This window comes from Crinia signifera, chromosome 2 (assembly GCF_055691185.1).
Source record: "Crinia signifera chromosome 2, ASM5569118v1, whole genome shotgun sequence".
NCBI classification, from domain to species: domain Eukaryota; kingdom Metazoa; phylum Chordata; class Amphibia; order Anura; family Myobatrachidae; genus Crinia; species Crinia signifera.
The window spans coordinates 184,330,913-184,348,455 of NC_139218.1; the positions used below are offsets into that span (position 1 = coordinate 184,330,913).

The 17,543-nt window shown below is 42.0% G+C and overlaps 1 protein-coding gene across 1 annotated transcript in view; it reads left to right on the top strand.

Annotated features, from left to right (window-relative positions):
- Positions 1-17,543, top strand: part of RPS6KA1 (ribosomal protein S6 kinase A1) — a 109,753-nt gene that overhangs the window by 67,832 nt on the left and 24,378 nt on the right. Inside the window, exons 3-5 of the mRNA XM_083173297.1 lie at positions 14,477-14,596; positions 15,792-15,873; positions 17,202-17,282. Of these exons, the coding sequence (XP_083029423.1) occupies positions 14,477-14,596; positions 15,792-15,873; positions 17,202-17,282 (283 nt within the window). The remainder of the gene's footprint in view (positions 1-14,476; positions 14,597-15,791; positions 15,874-17,201; positions 17,283-17,543) is intronic.

Genomic DNA, 17,543 nt, shown 5'->3' on the forward strand with positions numbered 1-17,543 from the left:
AACCAATTCTGGACCGCTACTATGTAGGAACATGATACTATTCACAAGTCAAAACTTTTACAGAGCTTAGAGGGGGCTATTACCTATGTGTTTTCACAATGCTGAAGTGCTTCTTTCTGGGAATATGCAGTGAAGAAAATACCTAATAAGCCGTTGCTGCTTTTGGCTTATTGGGGCTATTAGGATAGCCGTGTGAGACAGTTATACCCCTTTTATACCCAAATCCCGGATCCAACCCGGCATTTGGAACATGTTCCAAGCCAGGTCGGATCCGGGATTTGCACCATTTACACTGCAGGTAGGCCTACCGCAATGTAAACTGAGGTGGCACTTGGAGATGACATAATCTCCAAGCGCCAGAAACACCGATTGTCACGCTGAGGGCAAGCCCCCGTGCAACCATAAGGTGAATGGATGCTGCACACAGGCATCCATTCACCTCCTCCCCGCCTCCGCTGCTGCCTGCAGAGGACAGCAGACAGCAGCGTAGTCTGTTTTTGCGAACCCCCCCCCCCCCATCCAACCTGCAGAAGAAGCTGCGGTCCGGAGGTTGGGCTTCCCCCATTGACGGAAACGGGAGCCGGGTCAGATGAACCTGAGTACCCGTTTGCACTGCCCTCTACCCAGGTCCTGCTCGTGTTCTTCCCTGGTCAGGACCTGGGTAGAAGTCCTGTGTAAAGGGACACAGGTCCCATTTACACCACCGCTGACCCGGGTCCACAAGCCCGGGTTTTTACGGCGGTGTAAAAGGAGTATTAGTGGCGATCAGCAAATGTGGGTAATAGGATATTGCCCTAAGTATTACAATGCTGCATGACTATCCCAAGGCTGTAGACCAGGGGTATTCACCATAAGGCCGTCCAGCTGCTGTGGAATTACACATAGCAACGTGCCCTGCCACAGTTTGCCTAATAGTAGATGGCTGCCACCATTTATCTAGTTGTAGGTAGGAAAATAATATACACAATGTAATTGTAAACTGGAAATATAGAATGGACTCAAGAAAATAGAACAACTACTTATCTACATTTAAGAGGTAAAGAGAAGCCCAAATGTGACGGAGTTACATTGTCCATAACATATAGAGGAACAAGATAACATAAGAGAGTGGGATATATGTATAGGGGATTATTTATACATGATCACATGCCTGTGAATTCGTAGGCTGGGCAGTTATTGCACAACTGCACATGTGTACGGAATGTGGTGAGTATGCATGAGGCCATCCTGTCATGGTGGCGTTTGGTGGTGGTAACTGCCCTTTTTCTGGTAGTGTCAGGGAATACGCAGGCGTACCCTTTCACGCCCAACATCTAGTCAGGCTTAACCGCCCTAGTTCTAGTAGCAGATGCAATGGTGAGCAACTTTAAAATAAGAACGTTAACATCATTCAACATTCAATGTTCCATTGTCCTCAAGGCACACCAACAGTGCAGGTTTTCTAGATATCCAGGCTTTGAGCACAGGTGACTTAATTAGTATCTGAGGGATTCTGATTAAACCATCTGTGCTGAAGCCTGGAAATCACTAAAACCTGCACTGTTGGTGGGCCTTGAGGACCGTGGTTGGGAATGCCTGCTCTACGCACAGACTGCATACTGTAAATATCATTTGATGGTGAGCAGCCTGCATATTATTTTGATTCTATTAACTGATCGGCATAATTTTTGCAAGCCTTGCCCAGGGAACGATTTCACTCAGGCTGGGCAGCGATTTAAACGATCCCAGAGCTTTGCAAATTAGAGGCCCAGCGACCATGTCTGAATAACCCCCATAGTTTCAGTTCATGGAGAACTAAGGGTTACTTGAAAATAGATGAGGGTTCAGAGGGAACATAATTGAGAAAGCTGGAGAAGGTCCATAAGCAATTAGTTCAGGAAGATTTATGTAATGTTACAAATCTGTGGATCATTGCTCCTGGACTTGTTTGCAAGGTCCTCCATCTGCTCCTTTAGTGCAACCAGCTACGAATGGACCTCAGCTAGCTCTTGCTCCATAGATGTTTTGAATTGACAGATTTTGTCAACCATGTGTTCAGGTCTGGCTGAGTAGTTGCAGTCTTGATTTAAATTCAAAGATGATCGCACACCTCTCAGGCTGTATATTGCAAATCATAAAAGTGGTTAGGTCAGTAGAGACATTAAAAGAACCAGTGTTGTGTTTCTGGTTGAGAGTTTGAGGAGGAGGATTGTTTATGTTGATCTCTATTTTTTTCAAAACATTTGCAGCATACAAGTTACCAAGCTTATTGAGACACTGAGAAATTGCAAGGTCTAAAGGGGCATACACACGTAGAGATGTGTGCTAAGCAATTTTGTTACGCTATTTAGGGTAGGTGATTTCCTGGTGTCCAGATTTCTCATGGGGAGCACATACACATACAGAGATTTGTGCTAAGCGATTTTGCTAAGCCGTTTTGCTTAAGCAAAAAAAGGCGGGGTAGTGGTTCAGAATGAGAGATCTCGATCACTATTTCTCATTCTGTACACACAGAGAGATTTGCAGTAACTTGCTAAACAATTTGACTATATTTTGACTGCATGCACTGACTTAGTTAGCAGGAGATATTTAATCACTCGGGGCATACACACAGGGAGATCTGTGCTTACTTTCTAAGCAATCTAGTCAGATTGCTTAGAAAATAGCACAAAATCGCTCAGTGTGTATGCCCCTTTAAAAGGCAGATTAAAAAATATGGGAAGACCAGTGTCAATCGGATGATATGTAGAATATGAGATCACTGTGTGCAATCCAGAGGTAAGTTAAAACAGCAGGCAGACACTGCAAGAATGAAGAGTGCTCCAAGGGCTATGTGAAATGGTGTCTTCAGAAGCAGAAGGGACAGCAGGCTGGACTTGACAAAGGGGTAACGCGATATGTAGCTGTGCTAATGGATTTGAGTGGAGCAGCATAAACTGAGGCTTCTGCAAAGTTGTATGTAGCTGGAGAGTAGACCGTGTCAGAATTTGCTGAAGGGGAGACACATTAAAATTAAGACTCTTGGAGGCTTATGGAGTGCCAATTATCTTATCAGAGAGCCCACAGACAGCAGAAGACTGACCAGAGGTTGGAGGACTTTTCTTTGGGTGCCACAGGACCTGAGCAGGACCACCAACCAGATAACTTCTCTACATTGTTGCTTTGCTACAGGGAACAGGTCCAGGAAGAGCCGTCAAATATCCCCCGGAGGAAAGGTGATGCAGCAGTGTCCACTTAGGTTGGCGGTAGGATCGTGGAGTCCGATGGTGTCCAGAAATGGCTGGCTGGACTAGTGCAGTAATTGGTCCAACAGTTGGAGAGGCAAAGGGTGAAGCAAGACCGGAGCAGAGTGAGCAGCAGTGTATCATATCAGGGTCACATGGGTGTGGTATGGTGGTCCGATAATCAGGATACCGATTATCAGTATCCTGACATCGGAATTCCAACTGCCGGTGCTCCGACAGGGGGTGAGCTGAAAGAAGCCCCTTGCTGCCTCAGTGGTTTGCTCGCTCGCCACAGGTTCTGTTCTCCCTCTATCGGGGTCGTGACCCCCCACAATGGAGAATAGCCCCTGTTAGTTGGGATGCCGACTGTTGGGCATTTAAACAGTCGGGATTCTGATATCTGAGTACTGACCGTCAGATTCACAACTGTCGGGCAGTCATCCGGCACCCAGGTCACATACCCCTTAATGATTGCAATTCTAAGACCCAGTAAATTGCAGAATTTAAACTAGGTTGTATTTTAAAGTTACAGCCAATCTTGCAGTTACAGCATGTCTGATTTATCCAGCAGGTATGCATCATTTACTCAGAAGGAATTTCCAGCATGATCATTTCTGTTCTAAAATGAACCTCCAGCTTTCCTTTCTGACATGAATAGAATTAGCATTGCCGGATGTTTTCCAGACTCCAGAAGCTGTTTTATTTCCATTTTTTTTCTTGGTTTTGTCATACAGGTTGAGTATCCCGTATCCAAAATGCTCGGGACCAGGAGAATTTTGGATAACGGATTATTCCGTATTTCGGAATATTTTAATATTTCAATTATGTATTTTGAAGTATCTTGCATGTATGCTGTATAAACACATAAAATACACACAAATATATTTTATTACCACATAAAATACACTCAAATATATTTTATTTGTTCAAAAAACAAGGTTTCAAAACATGAAACAAAATTTGTGTACTATCTCAGATATTGAATTTGAATGCCAAGCAATCATTTTCTTGCACATATATAGTGCCAGTTACATATCATGTCACCAGTAGTGCTGTTACAAATGTCCCCAGTGAGTTTTTAGCAAAAAAAAATATTTTTTATTCACTTTCTGGAATGTCTGGTTTTCGGAATAATTCGGATAACGGATACTCGGATACGGGATACTCAACCTGTATAATTTTTCTCTTTTAGGAGTTGTTGAAAGTTGTGTACTGAAGAGGTGATATTTTTAATAGATTAGTTGTTTTCTTATAAGTATTTGCTTTAAAGGAGTATAGAAATCATCCAATAAGCCATGTTTCATCAATGGAAATTATTGATAGACCACCTTGTTCACCTATGGAAAAGGTAATTTAGCATAAGCAGCCATCTAATCAGTATTTCATCGATATCATTAAAACGTGTCTATCATTATGAACATATGGAAAATGTTTATTAAGCAGTTTTAAATGAAAACTCTAAAATTTAGAAACTTAAAGCGTTAATTTTCTTTATATACTTGCCGATAATATGGTCAGTATTCAATGAGGATAATTCGCCCTGTTTCACGACGAATTTATGCTATTTTCGCGTTGGAAGGTGATTTTTTTGGGTCCGAAAGTGAATCGCCCTATTCAACGTACACTTCTCGCCGTCTTTCTAAGTGATTTTCGCCGTGTGTCACCGTGTAGCAAATCGCCATCTTTTCATGGTGAAGTGGAAAGTGAACTTTTAAAATAAAGTTGTTGTTTTACATTTGGTGTCAAAAAATCAGGAATTTTATTCTGAGAAGGGGCATGCTATTTTTAATCATGTGCTTATAGCACATGAATATAAATTTAATTTAAAATTATATATATATTTTTTTTACACAGAGTAGCCAGCAGGGGCCCAAGAGCCACTCATTAGATATTCATATATTCACTGCACCCGATCATTACATATGCATGATAGGGTGCAGTGAATACCTGGTCCCCTGTTGGCTCTCCCAGGGGGCAGCCTGTGCTGCCTGGCTTCCAGGGAGCCCACCTCCCCCCCACATACGTTCTGGGGCAGGCAGGGAGACTTCCATCTCCCTGCCTGCCACCGTCCTCATGCTCCCTGCGGCGGTTCACACTCGTCGTCAGGGGCAGCGAGCCCCTGCGACGTTGAATAGGTGGGACAGCAAGGCTCCGGAACACGGCGGGCAGTGGCGAGTGTGCAGCAAATCCTAAACGGGATTCGCTGCACGCCGTCAATATTCTCATTGAATACGGCCCTATATATGTGTGCCTACTATGAAAGCATGCTTTTTTTTTTTTTTTCATTTAAACAGAAGAAATATTGGATCTGGTGGAACCAAAAATCTGGCAAAGTATGAGCGAAAGTGAAAGTGACCCTTTTGCTCCCAAATGTTGTAAAATTGCTAAAAATTATTGGATAATTTATATCATTAGCCAATTTGTCTAAATTACTATAATCCATTTTCCAGCCTTTGTGAGCAAATGGAACTATAATTTTCTCGCATACTATGCCAGATCTTTGGTTTTACCAAACAGATAAATCTTTAGGTGTGTATCCAGGCTAGGTACATGCTAGGGCAATGTCAATGGCGTGGTTATTTGCCGTATGTGAATGACAAATTGTCTAGTGTGTACCCATAATTTCCTACTGCCTTGGGTCGTAAACGATATAGTTAATAATGCCATGCAGCATGGCATGTTAGATTTTGCTATTGTGCAGTATGTACGGACGGCTTGATATGTAGGCATATTTACCGGGAACACTTCACTCTAATCTTTCCTTAGGCCTAAGACTAAGGGCCTGATCAGAGGTGGTTTTAGTTGCAGCAGCAACTATGGCTTTTTATGCAGCTGCTACTGTGTCCATATGCTGATGCTTTGGCCAGTTCGCTTCCTAATAAGGAAACTGCTGATCCACTGCTGTGCATATTAAGATGCACTATCTGTCTCATTTTTGGAGATTGCACCAGCCCTATAGAGGTGCAGAATCACCACCTGAATGAACCATGGTTGCCTCTTTCAGTAGAGCATCTTTACATCTTTAGATGCAGTCACTGCCTGTGAGATGCCCTCGTCTACCTAGCCATCTCCCCAGTTACCACACAGAAGCACCCACTGCAATTGCATGCATCTGTGTGTAATTTTGATCTGTATCTTTGGGCGGGATGTACTACTATGAAAATGCGGCCAAAAAATGAAAATTGATGTTTTCAGCTTTGGCAGCATTTCCCATATGTATCAAGCTTCAGAATATGATGGGCATTGCCAGCTTTTGTTGGCGTTACTCTATAAAAGTCTATGGGCTTTTTTGCACATTCTGTCCTGATAGCGATCCAATCGGACCCCTCCCAGCACCCCTGGTGGGCCAGTGCGCATGGGCAGAGCCTCCTAGGTCCTAAAATATGTTTTTAGGACACATGCAATTTAGTGTCTGAGGTAAGTGGCTGGATGTGCTGGTTGGCAGATGCAATGCTTGGTACATTCCCTGTCCGGTGCAGTAAGCATACACAGTTGGACTCCGATATATGTGTCCGTGTCACCACCGCTGCATAATCAGGCCATGGATATCAGCAAGTAGATGTACTTGAGTATCAAAACAACATATCCACACATCTAAAACTCTAGATTACACTTTTTAATGATAATAGCTAATCACTATTATTGGGTTTCGTATGTATTGCTTTCTAGTGTCCAACTTGAATAGCTCTTGTATTGCTTGTGCTATTGGTTGTATGACCTTTTTTTTTTTTTATCTATATTACCTATGTTACAGGTGTAATTTTGTTGGTCGTAAGAAAGCTGGCCTTTTAAGAAGGGTAGAATTATGTCATCCATTTCTGTCATTCCACAGAAGCTGTACTCTGGTATTCTCTGCTATTACATGCCTGAAGGTGCACTCTGGCTCGCTCTGCTATTACATGTCTGAAGATGCACTCTGGCTCACTACTATTACATGCCTGAGGCCAGCAGTATTTTGATTTCTATTAAAAGTAAAGAAAAAAAAATCCTGTCCTATATAGTGTATTTGATGCTTATACTCCATAGTATTCATTTCAGTGACAGAAAGGTTCTAAGCGGCACAGAATTGAGTCTCTTGCAGGGAGGTGAGTGGGCTTGAAGCATATTCCAAACCTTGTAGTTAGTTTGGAAGGAATAGTATTCGTATAAAAGCAGTAGATCCTGCAGACTCCTAGTTATACAACAGCTGAATAAACCAATGGAGATTAATCTGGGTATTGGCTGAGACTGCTTAGTTCCAGTAATGTTTATCTTCTGATGATTTTGGCACATGGTTGCAAAAACCAATATGTATGCTTATTGTTATGATTCCAGCTGATTTACTCGGCGTCAAATGCAAAAAAAAAAGGTATTTATCCATAGTAAGTTGTCATACCGGTCAGTTTAAAGCACAAGAGTCATCAGAATATCCTGGCCTGACATATCAGTGTTACAACAACTCATTCTTCAGGTGTGTAACGAGAGAAAAGGGGGTGTACCAGCGCCGGCTGTTTAAGTAGTAAATAAAAATAAACATTTCTCTAAATATGTTGTTTTATTACGTTATTATAAAAAATTAATTAAAAGAAGTTAAAATATATGAAACTCTATGGAATTCCATAAATACACATGCAATCATGAATATTGTGAACACATTAGGCAGAGCATATTACCACTGGTGATCGATGGTATGATGAACTGGGATAAGTCTCCAATGTTTATATAGCGACCAGATGGTGACCAGGTGGGCCGCAATTCCTAAGGGTTATTGGGTGGCTAATGGTGAGTAGATGGTATTGTCCACAGTCCCAAAAGCTGAATGCAGGTAAACCTGGATGAACTTGCTGTTTTGGAATGGTCGCCTCGGAATGGCTTCCGGATACAAAATGTCAGGAGATAATGGGCAATAGTCCCAGTGGATGTCGTTTTGGATGAATGTTAAGTTCCAGTGGGTAAATCACCAATGATGTAGTAGTCTGGCTCTGAGTGGATGATGCAAAGCAGCTCACCACGTTTCCCTGAGGAAAAATCCCTCAGCTTCTTCAGGAGCAGAATAAAGGCAGTTGATAATACTGTTGACATGAGGGGGTGTACTTGGGCTACAGTGATGTTTAGATACTTGGTCTGTGTCAAAGTAATATCCACAAACGTCAATGCCAGGAACCGACGTTTCCCTGCAAAACATTGCCTCAATTATCTCACTGCCTCCACTGCACTGCCTTCTTCCCATAGTACATATGGTTACAATCTCTTCCCTAAGTAACCAGCATATACTTAATCTAGCCATCCACATGATGTAAAACAAAGTGCCACAAATCTGAGCAGGCCGCTTTTCGTCATTACTCCAGTTTTGATGCTCACATGCCCATTGGAGGTGCTTTCAATGATGGTCAGCATGGTCACTGACCAGTCTTCTGCCACGCAGCCTCATACGCAGCAAGCTGTGATACACTGTGTGTTCTGACACCTTTCTTTCATAGCCAGCATTGAATTTCAGCAGTATGTATTAGATGACATTTCCTCAAAGCCAGTCCTCATGTGCATGTGTTGCAGGTCTCCTCTCAGAATCAAGTGAAATAATTGGCTCCACCTGTGGATCTTTTTAAAATGTTTAATGTCAGTAATTAGTGCACCTGTCGGGTGACCTGGAAAACGTGAATGGTGTGGGGTCCTGAGGACCGAGTTTGAAAACCACTGTATTAGATCTTATGGGGGGCTCAGAATAGCCCCCATTCACATCAATGAGTTTTGGGTATCCATTACCCTGTCAACGATTCGCCAGTTGATCTTCCACGAACCACTACATACTGAGAACACCCTCACAAGACCGGCTGTTTTGGATACTTGGAAGCAGCAGCAATGAACAGATCTGGCAATGCAGCAGGAGGAGTCTGATATAAGAAGACTCCTTCTGGATGAATTTGTGATTCAGTGCTTCATCCAAGAATGCAGCATTGGATCGCATGCCACATAAACAAAACAGGTGGAAATGGCCCTATCCAGTGACCGAACGGTGTAGCTTGTATGAATTACAGGCTAAACATGTGTAAGGTTTTCCTAGCATCTGTATTTATTCTCTGCAGCTGTGGCACCCCCTACTGACATAGCAATGAGTCCTAGCACTACACTGTGGAAGCAATGTTCGTTGCCGCTTTTGTATCCCCCTCCTTCGTATGTTGCTAAAGATGTATACATATAAAGTATACATTTATCTCTGAATATATTGTAGCTCTTAACCCTTTGAGTGCCAATGTTGCTGTGAGTGATCCTCAAAATATCTGCAAAAAATGCCAGCATCACTCACAGCGACTGTTTTTAGTATAAATACAAATACAGCCAAGTCAATTAATTAAAGTCTGATTACATATTGCACCCCAAAAAAAGAACAGTCGCTGTGACCGGCGATATTTTGAAAATCTCTCACGGCAGTGTTGGCACTCAAAGGGTAAATAAAAACGTTTGCTTGCCAATTTTCACACCCATATTTGCAAATTCCCTTGGCATTCAAAGGGTTAATATATTGGTGTTTTCAATAATACAAAAAAGATTTAAGAATGTTGACATTTCCATTAGAGTGACAATTAAGGTTAACGCTAGTGGTTCCCAAACTGTGTGCCTAGGCACCCTGGGGTGCTTCAGGAGACTTGCAGGGGTGCCTTGGGTTGGTGGACCAAGATCAATTCATATTAGTTATGGTCAATGTACAAGGCAAAACCAGTGCTGGTGGCTGCCCATCATAATATATGTGGACAAACAGAAGCAAATCCTGTCCCCCACCAGATAACTGTGACATATACCATATATACTCGAGTATAAGTCGACCCGAATATAAGCCGAGGCACCTAATTTTACAACAAAAAACTGGGAAAACGTATTGACTCAAGTGGGACCCTCACTCGAGTATAAGCCGAGGGGGGCTTTTTAAAAAATGTTCTGAAAAGTAGTATATATGGTAAACACAATGCACTTTATTAATTTTTTTTTTCTCTGAATTTCTCGATAAGAAGCAATTAGCCTAGGGGTGCCTTGAAAATATTTTGATGCTCTAGGGTGCCAGGATTCAAAAAAGTTTGGGAACCACTGCGCTAGGGATAGAATGAACACATTTTTTTTTTTTAAGTTTCACCAATGTTAACATTGCACGAATTATTTATGTCATCATTATTAACACATTCAAAGTCAACATTGCAAAACATTTTGACATCCTCATACTCTGCATTATGTGCCAGTCATTATACACAACACAGTGACAGACACTCTACCCATGTGCTGTAAATATCATACCATGTTTATAAATATGCCCAAAATGATCTGTGCTAACTATATTTGGACCAGCTAGTTTGCAGTGTGGTCCTTCAACAGGGATATTTTGTGGCTCCGACTGTTGCCAGACTCTCTAAAGCAGGGGTGGGGAACCTTTTGGGGTCCAAGGGCCCTTTGCATTGAGGCATAATGCCTCGGGGGGACATTTAAAAAAACAACTTACAAATCGTCCTGCAGCAGCCGTTCCACGCTCCGGCTGCTGCCGCAGGTTACAAGTCGTTGGTCTGTGTGGTCCAGCAGTTGTGCAGGGAGTCTCATACAGGGGAAATCTCGCGTGAGGTCGGTAGCTCTCGCGAGATTTCCCCTGTAATTGACTCGCTGTACAGCCGTCGGGCGAGTGGGTGGGCCACAAAAACGGCTCCGGGGGCCGTATACGGCCTGCGGGCTGGAGGTTCCCCACGGCTGCTCTAAAGGAACAATTTGCCTTGATGGAGATATGAAAGCAATATATAATTTTTGGGATTAGTATATGAAAGGGCAAGACCAAATTAAATATTTCATTAATAATAATCTTGGAATATGTTGGTGGCTGTCTATATGTTAGCAAAGTGTCTTTCTATGCATTTGTCATGTGCCTGCGTCATGCTTTCTCAGTAGGATTACCTAGGATTTAGCTCCTACAGATTCTTCCCTCTTGTGTCTGGGTGACAGTGAGCAGACTCTAGGTAGGAATGCTACAGTCTCTACAGGCCAGAGCAGAAAGCAGGAACTCTGTAAAGTTTGCCAGGGGTGTTTTACACGTGTCTTACCCTCAAATTTATTACAGAATTGTGACGTCATTGCATATCAATGATACAGAAGTCTGACAGAATTCTATTGCACTCGTCACTGGTTTTAGTTAAACTGAACGGAGAACAGTTGAGTTTGTGGAAAGGCAGAAAGATTTCTGGTCATGCAGATATATTATTGGTCTGTCATTTATTTATTTTCTTTACCACCATCACCTTCCATGCACTCCTATTTTGTCCCCCTTATGTGTATATCACACCCTCCTGACTTCTGGCCCCTTTTTGCAGTTTCTGCTTTTTTGGAGGAAATTGCAATATTTCCTCTTTTTTTTCTTCATTTATGTTCTTCCTTCAGCTGCAGAAGCTTCCAGTTACTACTTTTCCCATTCACCACTCCGTGTATCATGCTCTGTGACCCTGCTTTGTACCTTGCATGTACAGTGATAGAACAGGCAGAATAGTAATGCTACACTACTTCGTCCAGAGATGTTGAAGCAGATTTTCCGACCCAAAACAAAGATGAAAGAGGCAAGTTTTGTGTGCTGTGCGTGTGGCAATGAGATGGTTTGGCTGTTTGAAATCTAATGCCACATTTTGAAGCCTTTGGAAGATCTGCACCCTTGTGGTTTGATTGCTTGTCATGCTTTTAGCAAGCCAGAAATAAACTTAGGATTTGTTCATTTTCTTTTTTTAATATAGAAGTAAATGTTGCTATGCCAGTAAAACTAATGTAATATCAATATAGTGGAACACGTCACAGTAGAAACTGTGCTTTAGCGATGTGCGTCACGGCAGAGACTTTGCTTTAGCCCGAGTGCTTCACAACAGAGACTGTGCTGTAGCTAAATGCATCACTGTATAGACTGTGCTGTATGGGAGTGCGTCACGGCAGAGACTGGGCTGTAGCAGAGTGCATCACGGCAGAGACTGGGCTGTAGCGGAATGCGTCATGGCAGAGACTGTACTGTAGCGGAGTGCGTCACGGCAGAGACTGTACTGTAGTGGAGTACGTCACGGCAGAGACTGTACTGTAGATAAATGCATCACTGTATAGACTGTGCTGTAGGGGAGTGCGTCACGGCAGAGACTCTGCTGTAGTGGAGTGCGTCACGGCAGAGACTGGGCTGTAGCGGAGTGCGTCACGGCAGAGACTGGGCTGTAGCGGAGTGCGTCATGGCAGAGACTGGGCTGTAGCGGAGTGCGTCACGGCAGAGACTGGGCTGTAGCGGAGTGCGTCACGGCAGAGACTGGGCTGTAGCAGAGTGCGTCACGGCAGAGACTGGGCTGTAGCGGAGTGCGTCACGGCAGAGACTGGGCTGTAGCAGAGTGCGTCACGGCAGAGACTGGGCTGTAGCAAAGTGCATCACGGCAGAGACTGGGCTGTAGCGGAGTGCATCACGGCAGAGACTGTGCATATCTGAACTATGGCCATACCTGAAACAAGACGCTACTAATAGTCTAATCCAAGCTCTCCTTATCTCCCACATTGATTATTGGAGCAGTCTCCTTCCTGGTTTTTCCCAATACAGACTCGCAGCACTACAATTCATTCTGAATGCAGCTGCAAGGCTAATCTTTCTTCCTGCATAGACATTTATGGACTGTGAATCCACTCAGTTATTCCCTCCATTGGTTACCTGTTTTCTACTTTATTCAATATAAAACATTTTTACTTGCACACAAGCCAAAGTATACCAACTGACATCTCTTGTCTCAAAATATTTCCCAACCCGACCTCTTCACGCTTAATGAGATTTATATCTCTCCCATCTGGTACCACTCAGCCTGTGCTGCAACAGGCAATGGTGCACCTGACACTTTAAAGCTTCTCAAATTCCAGAACCACCCACCCGCTTTCTTATCCAAATACATCCTTATACAGTCTAAACCTATACTCCCTTATTTTCTCTTCCTTCACTTCCCCATCCTCCTGACCTCAGGCCAACTTTGGTATGTGATCATATTATACAGCCCACCAAGAACCTTTGCAATCTAGCTGGACCATTATGCAATAGAGAACTATCCTTGTGATCAATCCCTATTTCCCTATGGACTGTGTAAGTTTGCGAACAGGGCCTTCCTACCTTCGGTCTGTCTATTATTACCCAGTTTTGTATTCTCCCCATTTCGATTTTGTAATGCGCAATGTAATTTGCTGTGCTGTAAAAGTAACTTTGATTAAATCATAGTTGTAATTGAAAGAGATTGTACTCTGTAATGTTGGTAACTGAGGAGGGTGCTTAGTGCAGTGTCTCATCACCATTGGTTTATACTGTATTTTGCTATTGAGGTTAAGGTAGGGGAAGTTTAGGCACACACTTTAATTCTCACAAACTGCTTTCAGTTTCTGGAAATAGAAGCGTAACGGAGCGCACAGAAGGTTTGGAGATTGGTGGTCCAGTTCATCTTTCTGAGGTGCTTGCATTGTTCCTTCTCTATGTGGGCATTAAGCCCCATGGAGAAAGAGGTTAGGATTCCTGGATTTCGGACGCTCTTTTCTCTTTGGATACAGAAAAAACAGAGGGATAAATCTCAATGTCCTCCTCTAACAGACAGAGCACACCTGGGCAGCGTGGTCAGTACAAGTCACTACTTCTACAGCCATACCATAAGTACTTGTTGGAGATTAATAAGATCATTTGGGAAAAGCACATAAAATAGAATTATCAATAAATACTTAAAATGTATCTGTGTTCTGCTCGATGTCTTCACCACTTCCTGTGTATTTCAGAAGGGGGTGTGTTGCTGAAAACTGTGCATTTGTTATGTTATTTCCGTTGGAAGTCTTCTTGTTTCTGCATCACTAAATGTTTGTTCTAATTCAAAAGTACCTAATTAATTTATTGACAATGTACCTGTTCAAGGGGCTATTTTTAGAAATACAAAATATAGGGTAAATATAAAATTGATCAGGCAGAAGTCTTAGGGGTCAATTCTACTGTTATCAATGATCTCGCAGGTGTGAGTCATCGTGGCAGCGGGCACATTTTTTATTTGAGGCCCAAATTTGCTCACTACCCTGTATGGCTATTAAAAGTTTTGAGTGAAATTAGACTGATTTTTATCCTGTGAAGCGTGCATGCTTGGGTTGCCATTTAAAATGCAGTGGGAATGGCACATCACACCCTTCATAAGGATAGGATTAACCCCATGTGATCATATTATACAGTCACTTTGGTATAATAGATCTGATTTCCAATCTGACTACAGAAACATGGTTAAGTGGTTGTTTGTTCTTTGCAGCAGGATGAAGTGGTAGTGAAGGAATTCCCCATTACGCTTCATGTCAAGGAAGGCTCTGAGAAGGCTGATCCATCCCACTTTGTCCTGATGAAGGTGCTGGGACAGGGATCCTTCGGAAAGGTGAGTGTGTTATTTATCTTATGATATATCATAAAGTATTCAATTTAGGAATTACATGTAAATAAAGAATTTTTTTGTTATTAAGTAGTTTCAGGATTTGTTGATTTGTAATGTTAAAGCACTATTTAATGTACAGGTGTGGGTGCAATAGTACTTATAATGGTGAGGAAATACATATTTAATTCAATATTCTTCAAGAACACTTTAAGTGTATATCAGCGTAGCACAAATGGTAAACAGGTTAGCATTACTGCCTCACAGCAATGAGGTTGGGTGTTTGACTCCCACTGCAGCCCTAACTGTGTGGAGATTTTATATTCTCTCCACACTTGCATGCGTTTCCTAGGGTCTTCTGTCTAACAGTGTACACTTGTAGATGTCCGCCCACCAATCATATCCTTTTTAGTCATGACCTTTACGCTGGAAGAATAACCCTGGTAGTGAGTTTGGACCCTTGTAGACCTTTTCACACTGAGCCAGGACCCAGGTCTCCCCTTCTTGCCCCAGTAAAATATCCCATGGTAGTCATGGTGGTAGTCCTTGTTTGGAGTAGGTCCTCGTTTCTGTAGAAAGAATAGCTTTGTGAGGCTGCCTGGGTGGGTAACTCTTTAGGGTGTGTGAGGGATATACAGCAGCAAATGGAATTATTACCCTGTATAATCGCCTATCTAGACAAGCAGCCACTTCACAGTGTAATGGGGACTACAAACGTAGCGATTCCTGGGCATTTCATAAGCAATCTCACTAGATCGCTTAGAAAATGCCCCTACATCGCTCTGTGTGTAGGGGCATAGCGTTGCGCTGGCCCCTGCGTCGTTATTGCTCCATCGATTAATATCCAGCATGCTGAATTAATATGTAATCGCCAGTGAAAACACTGGCCCTGAGAGATCGCTCAGTGGCACAGCGCTATGCAGCACTGTGTGCTCAGTGTTCTGAGTGAACTAGCATCGCTCAGAACACATATCTCCCGTGTGCAGGCCCCATAAGTCTCTCAATATAATCTATTCCCTACTCCAAACAACAAGGAACTTGGACAACCAATATCATTAAAAGAACAGCTTCAAGGATTGTCCCGCTGCACTTGTTATTTTCTGACTTTACTACTAATGGTCTATCTTTGCTCTTATGTGGTTTTTAGCTTTCTTATTTGTAATAATTTTGTTTAAATATGACTTTATTTTTTTTTCTTCAGGTGTTTCTAGTTCGGAAAATCACTCCACCTGACAACAATCAGCTTTATGCAATGAAAGTGCTAAAAAAAGCCACACTTAAAGGTAGGCAGGACGCAGTGACCAATTTATTGTTTTTTTGCCATAGCGAAAAATTTATGCAAATGCTAGTATATATCCAAATATAAAGCACCATGTAATATGCTACAAAAGTTGTTAATACTTAATCTATATTACATTATGTAATCTTCCAGTGAAATTATTCATTACAACATTTTATTCTCAAGGGTGCTTTGGGTATATGAACCATTAAAAAACAAAAGGCAATCCTTTATAAACCTAAGTACCCATATGTATTGCAGCTAGTATGAAAATGAATACATAAGGTAAATGTATAACTGGATCTGTAATATAAGAAGATCTAGGCAAGAAAATATTAACATTTGATGTAGAATACAAGGTGCCAAGCCCAAAGTAATTGAAAAAGTACTACATTTTAGAATATAGAGCCACAAATTCTAAGAGTTCGCTTAACTCAAGCAATATTTATTTATTACCAGTTATTTATATAGTGCACACATGTTCCGCAGCGCTTTACAGAGAATATCTGAACATTCACATCAGTCCTTGTCCCAGTGGAGCTTTCAATTTATATTCCCTACTTGTACAGGCACACACAGACATTCTAGGGTTAATTTTGTGGAGAGCCAATTAACCTAACAATATATTTTTGGGATGTGGGAGGAAACACATGCAAGCTCTGGGAGAATATACAAACTCCACACAGTTAGAGCCATGGTGGGAATTGAACCCATGTGAAAGGTAGTCTGGAGAGAGGTGCCAGCCGGCAACACTAATTGGTGGGAATTCATTTCTCTCTAATATGTCCCCTGGACATTGCTAGGATGTCCAGCTGCTGCACACATTACTGCTTGTGATAAGGAACTGTTTTCCTGTGCACTGCTGTGGGGCAGGAGGAAAATTAGTGAAGATACATTACTGTGGAGTGCATTCAAGAACATTCTAGAGGCATTCTGTGCATTGGAGAGTTACAATTACTCACTCCATCTATCCCATCTATATAGGAGCCACATTGGCTATCACCACTGGGGAAGGGGGAGGGGGGGGGGGGTTAATAGACAAAAATATAAGAAAATCACAAAATAAACATAGTTTTAAGGTATTTTACAGAACATATAACCTTAACCATGCTCTGCATTCATATTGTGATTTACATTTTTATTCATATAAAATATTTTCTAATTTTAAGAGAAGATTACTAAAATAATGCTGTTGGATTGTTACCAATGTATATTTTCACACATGTTCTCCTGATAACAGGTTATTGTTACTGATCTCGGTTATTGGTGACTGAATGAGTCACACACGTTGTAAACCTTTCATGAATCTATTTATTTCCTGTGTTCTCATAGTGCGAGATCGTGTAAGAACTAAAATGGAACGTGATATCCTGGCTGAAGTTAACCATCCATTTGTAGTTAGGCTTCACTACGGTAAGTGTGAGTTTGAGCTTTACACAGACAAGTAACAGTGCTGTAAAACTTGTTATTGAAAGAAAACTGGACAGCCATCGTGTTTCACTGAGGTATAAATTTATATGAATACAACTAGATAACGATATAAATATTTTATAAAAACACGAAAAACTAAAAATACATGCAAATGTCAACTATAGTGAGACTCAGTGGATAGATGAAACTTCACACATGATTTCGAAAGCACACATCAAATGGACCTGATAGGAGTCCTCTCGG